This window comes from Oryx dammah, unplaced genomic scaffold, assembly GCF_014754425.2.
Source record: "Oryx dammah isolate SB20612 unplaced genomic scaffold, SCBI_Odam_1.1 HiC_scaffold_2, whole genome shotgun sequence".
Classification (NCBI taxonomy): domain Eukaryota; kingdom Metazoa; phylum Chordata; class Mammalia; order Artiodactyla; family Bovidae; genus Oryx; species Oryx dammah.
The window spans coordinates 159,815,985-159,832,690 of record NW_024070186.1 but is presented as its reverse complement, the minus strand read 5'-3'; the positions used below and the strand labels follow the sequence as shown (position 1 = coordinate 159,832,690).

At 50.2% G+C, this 16,706-nt stretch overlaps 1 protein-coding gene and 8 non-coding genes across 9 annotated transcripts in view; all 9 read right to left on the bottom strand.

Moving 5' to 3' along the window:
• LOC120882383 (olfactory receptor 1F1) overlaps positions 1-197 on the bottom strand; it is a 1,032-nt gene extending 835 nt beyond the window's left edge. The window contains exon 1 of the mRNA XM_040266377.1: positions 50-197. Coding sequence (XP_040122311.1) covers positions 50-197 — 148 coding nt within the window. The remainder of the gene's footprint in view (positions 1-49) is intronic.
• Positions 198-6,057: 5,860 nt separating this feature from the next.
• TRNAK-CUU lies at positions 6,058-6,130 on the bottom strand. The gene has a single exon. It is a non-coding gene; the product is annotated as a tRNA-Lys (tRNA).
• Positions 6,131-7,507: 1,377 nt separating this feature from the next.
• TRNAR-CCU lies at positions 7,508-7,580 on the bottom strand. Its single transcript has one exon. It is a non-coding gene; the product is annotated as a tRNA-Arg (tRNA).
• Positions 7,581-10,208: 2,628 nt separating this feature from the next.
• Positions 10,209-10,280, bottom strand: TRNAP-AGG. The gene has a single exon. It is a non-coding gene; the product is annotated as a tRNA-Pro (tRNA).
• Positions 10,281-10,840: 560 nt separating this feature from the next.
• On the bottom strand, positions 10,841-10,913 carry TRNAK-CUU. The gene has a single exon. It is a non-coding gene; the product is annotated as a tRNA-Lys (tRNA).
• A 2,299-nt stretch (positions 10,914-13,212) lies between these two features.
• On the bottom strand, positions 13,213-13,284 carry TRNAP-AGG. The gene has a single exon. It is a non-coding gene; the product is annotated as a tRNA-Pro (tRNA).
• A 1,260-nt stretch (positions 13,285-14,544) lies between these two features.
• On the bottom strand, positions 14,545-14,616 carry TRNAP-UGG. The gene has a single exon. It is a non-coding gene; the product is annotated as a tRNA-Pro (tRNA).
• An 813-nt stretch (positions 14,617-15,429) lies between these two features.
• Positions 15,430-15,502, bottom strand: TRNAK-CUU. Its single transcript has one exon. It is a non-coding gene; the product is annotated as a tRNA-Lys (tRNA).
• Positions 15,503-15,933: 431 nt separating this feature from the next.
• Positions 15,934-16,005, bottom strand: TRNAP-UGG. Its single transcript has one exon. It is a non-coding gene; the product is annotated as a tRNA-Pro (tRNA).
• Positions 16,006-16,706: the final 701 nt, after the last annotated feature.

Genomic DNA, 16,706 nt, shown 5'->3' with positions numbered 1-16,706 from the left:
AGGTTGCAGAGGAAGAAGTACATGGGGGTGTGCAGGCGGGAGTCCGCGCTGATGGCTAGGAGGATGAGCAGGTTTCCCAGGACCGTGGCCAGGTACATGGTGAGGAAGAGCAGGAAGAGGAGCTGCTGCTGCTGGGGCTGCCTGGAGAGCCCCAGGAGGAGGAACTCGGAGACTCTTGACTGGTTCGCCTCTCCCATGGGGCTGGGAGCCTAGACCCAAAAGCAGACAGCAGCAGGAAAGATTCAAAAGCCTGGAAAATGATGGTCAAAATGGGGCAATTAAGAAGAATGCAAGGAGAAAGGCCATGGTATTCACACCTTGCTGAGGCATTAGCACTTTTCTCCGGGTATGTTTTGTGCCTCTTGTATTAGCAAAATGAGGGCTGTTTCCTTATGCTGTGCTGTACCTCTAGAAGGACCCCGAGAAAATGTGACAGTGGTTTTGTCCATAATTTTTGTGTATGTTTAAACTTTCTACCATAATCATGTATTTTTTAATGTAAGTATCAGAAACACTACAGATACAGGAATATTAATAGAGACTTTATTATTTATGATGAGTACTGGATAACACAAGTGTAAATGGTTGACATAGAGACTGACATATAGTAAGCATATACCCTGAAACAAAGTACTGATGTCATTGATATTAATATCATTAGTGATGTTGCCTTAGAGAATATTTTTTAGTTCCCTTACTCTAATCTGTAGCTGTTACACATTCCTAGCACACCTGCTCTGAGGGTGATATAATGATCAATCAAAAACTGCTCCCAAGGTGGTAATGAGAGTATCAGTGCTACTCCTTCCTGGGCTCAAATTTCTGCAGCAATTTACAGAGGTCTGAACCAGCCTTTTTGGCTATGTGTGCTGAGCTCCCGAACTCAAATTCCTAAAATTAAAATGCAAAGAACCCAGAGGATTGGCAGAAACTCAGTCCATTTGTTTTCCTCACAGTTCAGGGTCTCATAAACAGATAAAACATACTGGCTCTGCCCGAGCAGGAACTGCAGATGAGCTCAGAACTGTTTCTACAAAGGAAGATGTAATGAGGAGTGCCCCCTTAAGGCTTTACACCATAGAGATGTAAATAAATATATTTACATAAATAAATAAATGATTGATGAAGTCCCACCCATCTGACTCTTACCCAGGAAGAATGGTAGTCTTCACGGTCCCCAGAATTCCCACGTTTGCTTCTCTTTTCTAGACCTGGTGAGAGATTTTTTTTCTGAAGGAGAGGGACTCATCTTTTGGTTTTTAGGCTGAGTCTGCATGAACAAGGGGATGGGGGTGCACAGTCACAGCCGTTTGTGCAAGAAGGATGTTTGGGTATCACACGGCCAGCTCTTTACAGGAGACTAGATGGCCTCTAGGGCCATATGCCCTGAGGGCCTCATTAGAGATGAGCAGATAGTCACTGTCTCCTCTCTTCTGTGGGCTATTTTTGGATCCAACACTGATAATAAAGACCTGTCATCAGAATTATATAATTGCTTCTTCAGGACCTGGAAACACTGGAAATGATGTAATCTTGGGGCTCGTCAGTAGCCGCAACCCTTCTGCTACAGAAAACTCCCAATTCTATATTTTATCCCCCACCTAGCCTTGCTGGGAAATACACATGAAGGTGGATAAGGGTTAAACTTTGGATCACCTAGATCGGTACTGAATTCCAGACCCACATCATCAGTTGTATGACTTTGAGAAAGCTACCAATCTTCAGAGAATTTCAAATTTTCACTCTATGTAGAAAGGAGAAATAATAATCCCCTTGTAGAATTGTGAGATTAAATGAGGTAATATATGTTAAACACCCATGACCTCTAACTTCATCAATGCACTAGACTAGCACCATGTCCATTACTGCTGCTAAGTCGCGTCAGTCGTGTCTGACTCTGCGACCCCATAGACGGCAGCCCATCAGGCTCCACTATTCCTGGGATTCTCCAGGTGAGAACACTGGAGTGGGTTGCCATTTCCTTCTCCAATGAATGAAAGTGAAAAGTGAAAGTCAAGTCGCTCAGTTGTGTCCGACTCTTTGTGATCCCATGAACTGCAGCACGCCAGGCCTCCCTGTCCATCACCAACTCCTGGAGTTCACTCAGACTCACATCCATCGAGTCAGTGATGCCATCCAGCCATCTCATCCTCTGTCGTCCCCTTTTCCTCCTGCCCCCAATCCCTCCCAGCATCAGTCTTTTCCAATGAGTAGTCAACTCTTCGCAGGAGGTGGCCAAAGTACTGGAGTTTCAGCTTTAGCATCATTCCTTCCAAAGAACACCCAGGACTGATCTCCTTCAGAATGGACTGGTTGGATCTTGCAGTCCAAGGGACTCTCAAGAGTCTTCTCCAACACCACAGTTCAAAAGCATCAATTCTTCAGCACTCAGCTTTCTTCACAGTCCAACTCTCACATCCATACATGACCACTGGAAAACCCATAGCCTTGACTAGACGGACCTTTGTTGGCAAAGTAATGTCTCTGCTTTCCAACATGCTATCTAGGTTGGTCATAACTTTCCTTCCAAGGAGTAAGCGTCTTTTAATTTCATGGCTGCAGTCACCATCTGCAGTGATTTGGGAGCCCCCAAAAATAAAGTCTGACACTGTTTCCACTGTTTCCCCATCTATTTCCCATGAAGTGATGGGACCGGATGCCATGATCTTCCTTTTCTGAATGTTGAGCTTTAAGCCAATCTTTTCACTCTCCTCTTTCACTTTCATCAAGAAGCTTTTTAGTTCCTCTTCACTTTCTGCCCTAAGGGTGGTGTCATCTGCATATCTGAGGTTATTGATATTTCTGCCAGCAATCTTGATTCCAGCTTGTGCTACTTCCAGCCCAGCGTTTCTCATGATGTACTCTGCATATGTTAAATAAGCAGGGTGACAGTATACAGCCTTGACATACTCCTTTTCCTATTTGGAACCAAGGAAGCCCTATAAGTGATTATAAAATATGAATATGTCAAAATTTGTGAATCAATATCAACGCTATTTTTAAAAGAGAAAATTTTAAGGTAATTTGCCATAAATAAGTTTAACTGTTAGTCGCTCAGGCCTGTCCGACTCTGTGCAACCCCGTGGACTGTAGCCCTCCAGACTCCTCTGTCCATGGGATTTTCCAGGCAAGAACACCGGAGTAGGTTGCCATGCCCTCCTTCAGGGGATCTTCCCGACCCAGGGATCAAACTGGATCTCCTGAATAACTGAAGGTGAAAATGAACAATTAAAGGAATGAACTTAGCATTTACTCTTTTTTCTTCTTCCTTCTCCCTCTCCCTCTCCCCTCCCTCTTTCTTTAGGAGAGTCGGCGATAATGTCATTGCTTCGGGGAAGGGAGTCGTCCAAGGGCTGTGCGTAGGGCAGGTCCGCTTCTTCTCCACCATCGCAGGCTGAGGGCTGCGCAGGATGGCGCGCGCTCTGCGGATGGCGGCCGCGCGCAACTCCGGCGGTACTTGTTGTTTCGGATCAAGTGCGGGCGGCTGCGGTGGATGGCCCGGGTGGTCGTGGGGCTGGTGGTCCGCACGTAGAAAGGGGCTTGCTTTCGAGGGCCGGAACTCCGCTCCATCACCACCCGACCCCTTTGCAGTCAGCGGCGGCTCCGCGCTCGCAGTCTTGGGGTGAATGAGCCCGTCTTAACTGAAGGCGTTGCGGGCCTTCGGCCTACTGGGTTCGGTGGCGAGTCTGCTTGTTCCTCCTGACCTAGAGGCTGGAGCGGTTCCACACGTCCATCCTTTGCTTATGAGCCTAAGGGCGGCAGCTCCTCTCCTTGAGACAGACGGACAACGGCAAAAAGCAAAAAGTTCGTTATATAGACTATGCCAGTTAAGAAATACAGAAAACTGATAGAACTAGAAAAGATGCTGATGGCAGGCAGGAAAATATACCACTTAAGACCTGCTTTTATGAAGTCTTCTGCTAGTAGTGAGGATCTGATGTCACCATGAAGGGATTTAGTGCTCTTCTAAATATAAGGAGATGCAAGGATTGAGAGCATAACGCGAAAGTGAAAGTCACCCAGTCCTATCCGACTCTTTGCGACCCCATCAACTATACAGGCCAGGATACTGGAGTGGGCATCTTCCCAACCCAGGGATCGAACCCAGGTCTCCCACATTGCAGGCAGACGCTTTACCCTCCGAGCCACCAATGGCAACCTACTCTAGTACTCTTGCCTAGAAAATCCCATGGACGGAGGAGCCTGGTATCCATGGGGTCGCAAAGAGTCGGACACGACTGAGCAACTTCACTTTCACTTTCACTTCACTTTATGAAGTCACTACCACAACCCTCTTTACCAGTGAAACAACAGTTACCAAGTTACCAGAAAACGTTAGTAATACCTCCAACTCCAGTGCAACACCATAGGATTTCTTGAAGCCTTCTCTTTCCAGCTCCACCAGCAAGACTTCTGGCTTGTGCTAGTCTCAATATATTAGCGTATTTGTGAAGTCCTCTTGTTGTTATTCAGTCGCTAACTCTTTTCGGACTCTTTGCGACCCCATGGACTGCAGCACACCAGGCTTCCCTGTCCTTCACTATCTCCCAGGGTTTGCTCAAACTCGTGTCCATTGAGTCGGTGATGCCATCTAACCATCTCATCCTCTGTCATCCCCTTTTCCTCCTGCCATCAATCTTTCCCAGCATCAAGGTCTTTTCCAATGAGCCGGCCACTTCAGGTGGCCAAAGTACTGGAGCTTCAGCTTCAGCATCTGTCCTTCCAATGAATATTCAGGGTTGATTTTCTTTAGGATTGACTGGTTTGATCTCCTTGTAGTAAAAGGGACTCTCCAGCACCACAGTTCAAAAACATCAGTTCTTTGGCACTCAGCCTTCTTTATGGTCCAACTGTCATATCCAAACATGACTACTGGAAGAACCATAGCTTTGACTGTGCAGCAAAGTCCAGCAACTTTGCTTTGTTAGTAAAGTCCCCTGTACACAGCCTATTTCCTGACCTTACCAGGCTGCCTTCTGAGTTGGCTGTCTCAGGATGAAAAGACCCTGCCATCTGGCCCTTGTCAAGTTAGCCCTCCTGTCAGATTCCACGCATGAACTGTTTGTACCAATATGTATGCTCTCGGTTCTCTAGACAAATGACTCCAAGCAGAAAAAACTTTGCCTCCCAGAGGACTTTGGACAGTGTATGGAGACATTGTTGGTTGTCACAAGGAGGCTACTGACATCTAGAGGCCAAGGATACTGCTAAACATTCTGCCATGCACAGGCCACCCCCCTTCCCCCCACCCCCCCAGAACCATCTGATTCAAAATTTCGAAAGTACTGAGGTTGAGACTATAATATATCTCATTGATAATTTGTATACTATTACGTGGGAAATTATAATACCTTAGTTATGGCTCATCAGGTAAAGGATCTGCCTGCAGTGCAGGAGACAAGCAGACATGGGTTCAGTCCCTCAGTGGGGAAGATCCCCTGGAGGAGGAAAATGGCAGCCCACTCCAGTTATTCTTGCCTGGAAAATCCCATGGACAGAGGAGCCTGGTGGGCTACAGTCCAAGGGGTCCCAAACAGTTGGACATGACTGGGTGACTAAGCACAGATAAGATAAAATATATTATTAACATTGACTTCATTTTTAAGAATATAATGAGGCTACTAGAAAAAAAATTTCTAAAATATTTATTTATTTGGCTGCACCAGGTCTAGTAGAGGCATGCGGTGTCTTTAGTTGAGGCATGTGGGGTCTAGTGCCCAACTGGGCCCCTTTGCATTGTGAGCACAGAATCTTAGCCCCTGGACCATGAGGGAAGCCCCTACTAGAAAACTGTTCATTACAAATGTGACATTTGCTGCTTCCAGGATTCGCTCAGGAGGCAGTATATCTGGCTGTCTTTTTTTATTCTGTTTTCTTTTTTGTAATTGTTTTCTTGGTTGCCCTTTTTAAAAATTGATATAGTACTATAGATACCATCTTTCTAAGTCTTGCTAAATTAAGAATTTTCATTCAAAGACACCTTCTGGTATGTATTTAAAAGAATCCTGGCTTTCGTGCCTTCCCCTGCAAAAAGGAAAAAAAAAAAGAAAGACTGTATGCCCAACGTGGGGCTCGAACCCACGACCCTGATTTTAAGAGTCTCATGCTCTACCAACTGAGCTAGCCAGGCTCACAGGGACCTTACCTCCCTTCAGGAGAAAGTGTGCACCTATTACCTGACAAGACCCTGAAGATGAAGTGGGAGCACCACCGACAGCTGCTGCGGGAGGATGAGAGTTCGGTCGAAGCGGGGACTCCTTGGGCCGGGAGCCAGCAAAACTCACTGAGCTGGGCTGCGCCGCCTGGCGGGGAGCATGCATCTTCCCATAAGCTTTGAACCCCAAACGTGTCCCAACATACCAGAGGTCACTCGCCTAACAGTCATCTATTCACTCAAGTGTTGATTGAACGTTTAATGTATGCCAGGCACTGAGGATACCGCAGTTGACAAATTAGATTTTTAAGAAAGAGGAAGAAAGGGGGTCAGACTCCAGATCAAAGGAAATTGCTGCTGTTCATTTTTGTTTCCTTCTTCACCAGACTCGATGCCTGCAGTTTTTTAACACAACAGGCAAGCAGGAAGTGCGGTAGGAGTCTTTTAAGGGGCGATTCTCTCTTCCCTGTTAGGAAACTTGCCCTGCCCTCTTCAGTTATTAAAAGAAGAAAGAAAGAGAAAAGAGATGTTTCTGAGGACACGGGGCGCTTTCTCCTGGCGTGTAATTATAAAAAGTCACAAAAGTAGCTATACTGAAATAACAGAAGTCCAGGCAGAAAATCACCCAGTCCTAACCTAGATCAAGTCAACGTTATCATTGCCCCCCTTACTTCCAAGTCTCCCCTAAGTGCCCCTTCAGTTCTTACATTTCAAAGGGGCAAGGTCTGCTGTCCACATTTTCTGTTTAGTTTTTGATCTGTGTATTTCTGCATTTTGCTAGAGTCGCTTTTTTTCTCCCCTTCCTTCCTGGGTCCTTCCACACCTGATTCCTTTCTGTACAGTCAAGCAGGGACAGCTGCAGCTTGGGAGTTACTGTTTGTTACGTAAGAAATATATAGAGCACGCCTTTCAGAGCAAAAACTTCCAAGTCGACTGGGATAGACTGAACATTCTTTTCTGAGGCTGAACAGTGTTAATGAAGGAAAATATATTCCATCTGTCTCCCAGAGATGGCCAATCCCATCTCCCTTTTATTTATTATTTATCAAACTCTGCTGCAATAAAACATCCTTGTACTTACATCAGTAGTTTTATCTCTGAGACAGATTCAAAGAATTGGAATTAGAGGATCAAAGAATAGACTGCTCTGCAAAATTCGAATGAAACCACACATATTCCCACATTAAGATGTATGTGTAACCACACGTTTTTTCCCCCATTTAGACGTACAGGAACAGCGTCTTTGTCCTTCCTTGTTAGAGGTTGTGGGGAATCTTTGTATCTTATGATCTATTAATCTAATGACCCAAAATGCATCTTTCCATCTAAGGAAAGATAGGTCACCCCTCATACTACCCCAGGTGGGACTCGAACCCACAATCCCTGGCTTAGGAGGCCAGTGCCTTATCCATTAGGCCACTGGGGCTGCTGCCAAGACTGTTTCCAAGAACTTGAGAAGGAATAACTAGTCGCCAGTAGTTAGAAAGTAATCCAGGAATTGGTTTGAGTGCTTATTAGAAACCTGGTTGAGTCCCTACAAGGTCCCAGTCTCTGTTCAAGTCGCCAAGGAACAGAGTCCTGAGCTAAACGGACAACCGACGCTCGCGGCAGAGCTCCTGTGCGCGCCGCGCCCTCGCCTCCCGCTGCGCCCTCCTCTTCCTGCATTCCCGCGGCTCCTCCCGCGCGCTCCGCGGAGTCCGGTTTGTCGGCTTCCTCCAGCGGGAGTCTCCGGCTCCAGAACGCCCTGGGTTGTCCTGCTGCTGACAGATGCAGCGAGCAGTGAGGGTCCCTGGCTGCATCAGTCCGCCGCGCGTTGGGCAGGACCACCCTGCGGTGTGTGTGATAAACGTTCAGTCCTCCGGGGACGCGGCTGGACAGATGACCCGGGGGAGCGCGGGGCTGAAAGAAGGTGTGCGGGGCCAACACCAAGAGCCGGAGAGGCGACCCCTCCGCGCCCGCCGAGGCTCAGCCGCAGGCGGCAGTCAGAACCTCCCCCACAGTCTCCTGCGTTGGGCATCGTCACCCAGGGCTTGGCAACGTCCGGGAGACCCCCAGCCCGCAGAATACTCCCCGCCCGACCTTGCTTTTCCAGGCCAAACCTCACCCTTGGAGTTGCCCAAAGCCGAAGTCCGCGGGATCGGGACACACCCCCTGCAATTTCCCTCGCCATCCACCTTTCTTTCTTCACTGAAGTTCCTAATTAATACGAAGGGTAAAAAGTCAGCAGAATCCAGAGCCGCTCAAGTTCCGAACCCCACCCCCACCCCGCCGCATCCCCTCAGGAGAGCTCCCGGCACCTCAGATTCTCCTCTCGTCACCCCCTATCCCGATTTCATTTTTTGTCACTCAAGCAACAAGATTATCCATGCGCAGTCCAGATTCAATCTCCTTCAACCTCCTCCAATAAGTCCTTTATGGCTCAAAAAAAAAAAAAAAAAAATCCAGGACAGAATCAGAGGACAAACTTTGATTCAGTTGCCGCGACTTCTAATCTCCTTTGTCTTGTTGGTGCTGGCAGTCTGGCCACCCGCCCGGATGAAGCGGCAGGCTAGGAGTCGGGGGCGCTGGAGCCACCAGCCCGGAAACCGGGGAGAAACCAGCATGGGAACAACACGGCGGACACTGGGAGGAAACAGGACGCTGTAGACGTGGGCCCCTCGTGCCTCGGGTGTACTCTGTCCCACGGGTGCTCGCCGTCTCCGCACAGGCTCGCCTTTTATTTTATTTTATTTAGTAAAAGGGGCCGGGAGGAGGAGACGCCGGGGAACACGCATTGCAGAAGCGGCTGGCGGCGTTGGGGCGGGACGAATGTTCCTGTTCATACTCGTCTCTGGGGGTCACATTCCAGGGGGGACCCAGGAGCAGATCCCGGGCTCTGCCTCGGTCTCCCGGAGCCCAGGGCCGTCACGTTTGCCGAGACTGGCAGGTGTCCTTGCTCCACGGCAACTTCGGGCCGCCATCATCCCTCTGGTTCGCCACATCCGTTTAAATTGGGCCCTTCTTGACTTTTCCAAAAGCAAGCTCTTCACTGCTTTGAGGTTTGTTTGTTTTTTATATCCAACATTTTCAGTTGTTTTTAGAAAGAGGGTTGGTCCCCAAAACCCATTTGTGTTACTGGAAACCTCGACACTGTTTATAGTTTTTTAACCAATAAGTTAAAGTGTTTTTGTTTGTTTGTTTTTAACAAATTTGGAGAGAGATGGTTCCCTCTCTCCCTCCAGGAAATCAAATCCAACAGTCAAATCAGCCTTGGAGTTCTGCAGCAGACTCTGGAAAAAGAGGCGATTTGGCCTGAGGGATGGCCCTGGTCTCCGTCCGTGGTGACCATGACCTACAGGGTGACTGACCTTGGCATGTGGTTGCCCCTGGAAGTGGGGAATCTTTGCGCTTTACTGAAAGCATCTCTCTAGATTTGGAACTCCTTAAGGGTCAAACTCAAACTCCACCTGGACCCCCAGCCGCCAAAAATGGGGCCCAAAACAGCCTGAGGTTCAGAGCGGGGGACAGGCCCCCGACCCTGACAGCATGGACCCCAAGTCTCCATGCCCAACCCGGGCTCCCGGAACCCTTCCCTGACCTGGGGTTGTGGAACCAGGGCAGACCTGGGAGTGCCCAGGTGAGGAGTGACAGGAGAGGAGAGAAGGGGGAAGAGAAGGGAATCAAGAAAGAGGAGGAGGGCCTTGGGTGCCGGAGTCAGGCCCGATACATTACTGGACACTTAGCAGGGATGTTTGAGTCTCAGTGGAGTAATTAACTGCTGGACTCGAAGCCTGAAAGGTAGGTGATTTGGGGAGACTGTTCCAGGTTTTCTCCCCTGCCGGCCTTAACCTGACCGAAGCCCCACAGGCATTGCCCTGCACTGTGATGTCCACACCCCTGAATCCCCAAGACTCCTACTAAAAGTTTAAAAGTATCTGGAAACAGCTTGAAGCTTTTAAATGTTTTCTCTAATTCTCTCGAAGTGTGGAGCTTTGAAGTACAACATCTCGGGACTTGGCGTAGTTCTCAAATCTCTAGAGAAGAGCTATTTTCATGTAAAAAAACATAAATAAACGGGCTCGTCCGGGATTTGAACCCGGGACCTCTCGCACCCTAAGCGAGAATCATACCCCTAGACCAACGAGCCACACAAATTCTACCCTCTGGGTCTCTTTTGTAACTCTGTGGCATCCAGGATGTGGAATTTGGGAAACCAGTGAGGTGGGGCGGGGAGGAGGCTCCAATTTCAGACCCATGGGAAAGTGTTGAGCTCATAGATTAGTGGGCAAGGGGAGGACTCCAGAGCTTCCTGTGAAGGCAAGTTGGGAAGCAGCCCCTGCACCCTACCCGCACCCCCCCACCCCAACCAAGTCTAGTGGTCCCTGTGCTCAGATTACAATGAGCCCAACGCCAGGAAAGGCGGGCTATACTAGCATCCCAGCTTGGCCTTTAGGTCACTTTGCTGACACTTCTTGCAGCCAGGAACATGCTTGAGGAGGAGCTGGGGCCAAAGCCAGGGCTAAAAGCCAGCAGGGAGCTGTGGGTCTGGCTGGGCAGTTGAGTGTCTTTTGATGGCAGGTCACAGGATTGCCTTGCTTGGAAAAGGGGCTCCCCCAGGTGTAGTATCCTGGTATCCATCTGATGCTCACTGATGCTCACCTGCTGAGTTTCTCCGGACTCCAAAAGGTCCAAACCAAGAAAAGACGACGCCCAATGTGGGGCTCAAACCCACGACCCTGAGATTAAGAGTCTCATGCTCTACCGACTGAGCTAGCCAGGCAACCATGAGGAAACCCTATCCTTGCATCTATTGATGGGGTAATGTAAAGGTGATGGGACCTAGGTAATGGGTACTGACTTAGATGTGGACACCGGGGCAGGTGGTCAGTAGCCAAAGGTTCCTGGGCCTCACAGGGAGTCCCTGCTTCAAGCTCCACTCTCCACCTACAGCCCCTTCTAGACAACAGTTCCTCTAGTCCAGGACTTCCCTTACCACCCCGTAGCTGGGGAACCCAGTCTGGCCCCTGTGCCCACCCAGCCCACCTGACCGTGGGCTTAGGGAGGAGGAGCTGGTACAAGTTGCCCGGAGAGAGCAGCATAAACCTAGGGCGAACTGCACAATTGACCCCTGAGGGGACATCTGGATTATTTCCAGTTTCTTGGCAGTTTCAAATAAAACCACTATAGACTTGTGTACAGATTTCTGTGTGAACAGAAGCCTTCATTGTTCTGAGATAAATACCCAAATTGCTGGGTCATATGGTGGTTATAAGTTTAGTTTTTAAAGAAAATGCTGCAGTGTTTTCCAGCATGAGTGTACAATTTTACATTCCCACCAGCAATGTATGGGGTGACTCACTGTCTCCGATAAAATGTTCAACAGAAGTAGAGAGTGTCAGCATCCTTGTTGCATTTCTAATCTCAAATAGAATATTTTCAAGGTTTCACCACAAACTTGAAATTTGTTGCAGTATTTTATAGATAATTTGGGCAAGTTATGGGTACTAACAGCTTTCACAAAATTATTTAGAATATACTTTTATTATCTTCTTACTTTATCCAATAACTGTAAAGTCATTCCCTAACATGGGTTATGTGTGTCTTCTGTCATTATTTCTTAATCAGTTTTTGCAGAGTTCATCAATAGCATTAACTTTTTGTCATTAGTCGCTAATGTATGCTTGTTTTGAACATCATTATTATCTCTCTTTTTTTTTTTTTTTAGTTCTACCAGTTTATTGCTACCAACCATCTTCCTCCATCCTCATGCACGTGTGCTCAGTTATGTAACTCCATGGACTGCAGCCCACTGGGCTCCTCTGTCCATGGACTTTTCCAGGCAAGAGTACTAGAGTGGGTTGCCATTTCCTTCTCCATCAACATCATTATTTTCAGCTCTTCATCAATTTCTCCCCTTGTTCTAATTTATCTGGGTTTATTTTTTGCTGTACTTTTTCTAACTTTTTGTCATTAGCTTTCAGCTTGTCTTTACTATATACATCTAAGGCTATCAATTTTCCTCTAACTACTGCTTTAGCTGTGTCTTAAAGGTTTTGGTATGTAGTATTCTTCATCATCATTTACTTCAAAGTATTTTAAATCCCACTGTAATTTCTTCCTTAACTCATATAACTTCTAGAAGTGTGTTGCTTAATTTGTAATATTAGGATATTTTAGGGGTTTTGTTTATTTTATATTATTTGTTTTGATGTATTTTTAGTTTACCATTTCTTTCATCTTTCTAAACCATTGCATACATCTATTGAGATTTGTTTCACTTTTTGCGTATTTTTAGACAAATATAGTCCTGTTTCATTCTTCTAGAGCATTTTACATAGCTTCAGTTCTCAAATATATTTTCATTATTGTCTTTCATGTTTTTATACATAGTAAGGATAGTTGTGTTATAGTCTGTGTCTGATAATCTTAGCATCTTTCCAACTTTATTTTCATATCTATTGTTCACTGGTTGTTGCTCATGATGCCTAGTTTCTCTGTATTTTTCACTGTGGCATCCCATGGCACTCTTTCCAGCATATGCTGAAGACATCCTGGCAAGTACCTGAGACCCCGCAGGGTGTTGGGGGTCCCGGTGTCCACATCTTGCATCTCAAGGGCGGCCTCCACAGAACAGGGCGGAGGGGATTTGGCTCCTGCCAGGCGCTGGGGCCCAGGACCTTGGATACCCAGCGGTGCTGGAGGTCCCGGGACTCCTGCTGACTTCTGGGAAGGAAGGAGGGGAGACGCATGAGTCCACGCCAGGTAGAGTGACTGGATTTAGAGGGATGCGAATGCCTGCAGCCCATCACCTCTCCCTAAGTGGATGCCCTGCCCTCCTGATTAGGGACTGTGGGGACCAGGCGTGACAGTTCAGAGGCCTCCAACCGAGTAAGAACTGGCTCCTGATGTACAGAGGAAGGAAACACCTCTCCAGTCTTCCGTGCCTGGAGCTTGGACTAACAAAGTAGCTTGTGGCCAGACTTGTGGAGACACTTTCGCTCCCGGGCCTCAAAAAAAGTTTTAAAATGACAAGGGGAAGCACAGTGGCTCCTGAGACTCGCAACTGGGGAGGGAAAATAGGGCTCGTCCGGGATTTGAACCCGGGACCTCTCGCACCCTAAGCGAGAATCATACCCCTAGACCAACGAGCCACATGCTTATAGTGGGATCCTGCCGGTAGGATCGCGGCTGGACCGGCCATGCCACGCAACTGACGAGGAATGGAGACTCCAATTTCAAGCCTCCTGGGAAGTGTCAAGTCCCAGGACTGATGGACGCGGAGAAAACTGAGCGCTCCCCCAATCCAGGGCCCCGCGTCGCCTCCCCTCCGCCCAAGGACGACAGAGAGCCCCGGACCAGGAAGGGGGGCCGGCCTCTGTCCCCACGCCGCTCATCGGTCATTTCGCAGGCCTCCTCGCCCCCGCGAGCGCAGGGGACCCGCTGGACAAAGCCGGCGAGGGACTCCGGGGTGCGCGCGAGAGCTCGAGAGCCGGCGGGGGCGCGGAGGGTCCCGGAGCCGCGATCTCTGGGACGCTCGCTTCGGGGACGACCGAACCTCCAAGGCGTGGCCGCCGGTGAAAGCTCAACAAACGCCGGCGGAGTGCACGGAGGGGACACCGCCTCGGCCTTGGCCTCCCGCGCTGCTCTCGCTTCTCCCGACTCGGCTCCCAGCTCCCGCTCCCGCAGGTCAAAACCTAGAAAGCGCGTTTCGGACGCGGGACCCCTAACCCACAAGGCTGACTGTGAGAGTCGCTTTGTTCTACCGACTGATCCAGCAAAGGTCCCGGCCTCAGATGCCCTAGGATGGCCTGATCTGGGAGTGGTCCCTGGAGAGGGGCGGGTTAGCCCATCAACCAGACCGCGCACCAGGACGGGTCACGATGCCCCTCCCAGCCCAGCTGGGGGAGGAGGCGGGCCCTGCGGTCGGGCTGGGGAGTAGGAGGAGGCCTCCCTCCGAGCAGGGAGAGCCCGTGTCCAGGAGTCGGGGGTCATGTCGGGGCAGAGTCTGCAGTCCGTATGTCCTCCCTCGACGTCCAGCCACTCCCCAGCCCTTCCGGATACTTGGCCCCATTTCTTCGCCCTCTCATCAGGGAAAGCTCCGGGGAAGAGACCCCCAACCCAAGAATGAAGTTGTGCCCAGGGAAGCCCGGGAGTCTCTTTCTCTCTCGCCGCCTCCCCGCCACTAAAATGCAACTTTAAGTTACAGTAGGGCTGATCGGGGGCTGGAGCAGTGATCCTCCCGAATCATCAGACCTGGAGCCCTAGGGCAACCTACGAGACACTTTCCTTTACTCTGTTTGCAGGAGCGGCTACCGCATGTCCGGCTCTCTGAGGACGCTGTCTCGTCTGTGTCTCCCGGACGCTTCCACCAGACCAAACCTCAGTCCTCCGCTTGAAGAAAAGAGGCTCCGGGGCTCGTCCGGGATTTGAACCCGGGACCTCTCGCACCCAAAGCGAGAATCATACCCCTAGACCAACGAGCCACTACGTCACTCCCTCTCCCCTCTCCAGTCCTTCTGCAGGTGACTCCAGTGAAGCTCGCTGCCATAGCTCAGTTGTCAGCGTGCGCACTGGCGAATCCGGCTCTGGGGGATCTCCGGGTCGCGGGTTCGCAGCCGCAGTCTGGTTTCATAGGGACGTTTCGATTATCTTCTCTTCGTGCGGCGGGAACTGGAAGGAGACCCCACCTCCACCCCGCAGCTGCAGCTTTGCTCAGTTCTGGCCTCAAATAGAGGCAGGAGATTCCCCGCCCAGAACACCTCGCCCTCAAGAAGCCTCTCCTAGGGACCGAGGGGTGCCTGGGCCTGAGGCAAAACAGACTCTGGAACTACGGAACAACCCTATATCCCTCTACTTAATCGACACTTGAACCAAATTTCTCCCCCAACAGAGCAGTCTCTGAGCGAGAGGAGGAGGTTCCGCAGGACCGCTCATTGTCCAGGGGTAGAAGTCTCCATTAGGTGCAAAAGGGTCAAATTCCCAGAGCAGCCTAGGTCTTCACCCCTTTTAATTTTGGGGACTTGTCAGCCTTTAAGGGCGCTGGTTCTTGCCTTGTCCTGAAGTTACTCTCCTGGCCTTCCAGAAATGGGAGTCTAGAATTTCCCATGTGAGGCCCAACCATTACAAGGAGCAGACAAGGCGAGGGAGGGCCCAGCGTGGCTTCCTATGGTGAGCAGGAATCTCTGTGTGTCTGCACCCTGTGCCTCCAACGGGGCACTTTTTAGTCGGGAAAGGACAGCTGGGAGCAGAAAACCAAGACACATGGCACTGGAATCCGCAACAGGCAGCAAAAGCCACGCCCAGCGTGGGGCTCGAACCCACGACCCTGAGATTAAGAGTCTCATGCTCTACCGACTGAGCTAGCCGGGCAACTGGCAGGAGCTGCCTTTGGCCAGGTTTCCGAAGTTGGGCTGTGGACCGCCCCAAACGACAGTATGGAGCAGGAACCGGGATCAGTGGGTAAGTGGAGTGCCTGGATTTGAGGTGGGGGGTGGGATATGGCTGCAAACGCCAGCAGTGCATCGCCTCTCCCCACGCCGATGCCTTGGCCTCCTGACCGAGGACCGTCGGGTCCAGGCTTGACTGTTCTGAGACCTGCCACCGGCGAAGAACGCACTCCCGATGCAGAGGAAGGGAACATCTCTGTCTTCCGTTCCTTGTTCCTCCAGCACAGGCTGACAATGTAGCTTGTTAGGAGACTCACGGAGACACTTTGGCTACTGGGCCTCAATGAAAAAATTTAAAACGACAATGGAAGGCTCAGAGAAGGCCCTGAGACCCGCAAGTGGGAAAGAAAACCAGGGCTCGTCCGGGATTTGAACCCGGGACCTCTCGCACCCAAAGCGAGAATCATACCCCTAGACCAACGAGCCGCACATACCGGGGTTCCCCCGCCTCCGCCCCCTCCTTCCGCAGGTGACTCCGGTGACCCTCGCCGCCATAGTTCACTTGTCTGTGTCCCCACCTGCGAACCCCAGGTCACAGGTTCGTAGCTGCGGTCCAGTTTCAGAGGGACGGTTGGATTATCTGCTCCTCGTGCGGCGGGAGATGGGGGAGACCCCGCAGCTCTGCTCAGATCTGGCCTCAAATGGAGGCAGGAGACTCCGCGCCCAGGGCACCTCGTCTGCAAGGGGCCTCACCTAGGGACCGATCGGGGATACCTGGGCCTGAGTGAGGAAAGGCGGGCAAAACAGATTCTGGAAGAATCCTATATTCCTCTAATTAATAGACACCTGAATCCAATTCTGCCCCAACGGAGCAGCGTGACTGAACTAGAGGAGGAGAGGGAGGCGGTTCCAGCCATGGCTCCCTGGTCCAGGGGAAGGAGGACGGGCTCAGGTCTTTACACTTTGCTTGTTTGTTTTTAATTGGGACTGGTGTTCCCTGAGGAGGAAAACCCTTGTGAGCCTTAAATGGTGTTGATTCTTGCCTTGTCCTGATCTGCTTACTTTCTTGACCTTCCAGGAACAGGAGTCTACAAGCCCCCATGAAAGAGAGACCCACCCGCTACAAGGAGCTGACAAGGACGAGGGCAGGACCCAGCATGGCTTCCAATGTTGTTCAGCCGCTCAGT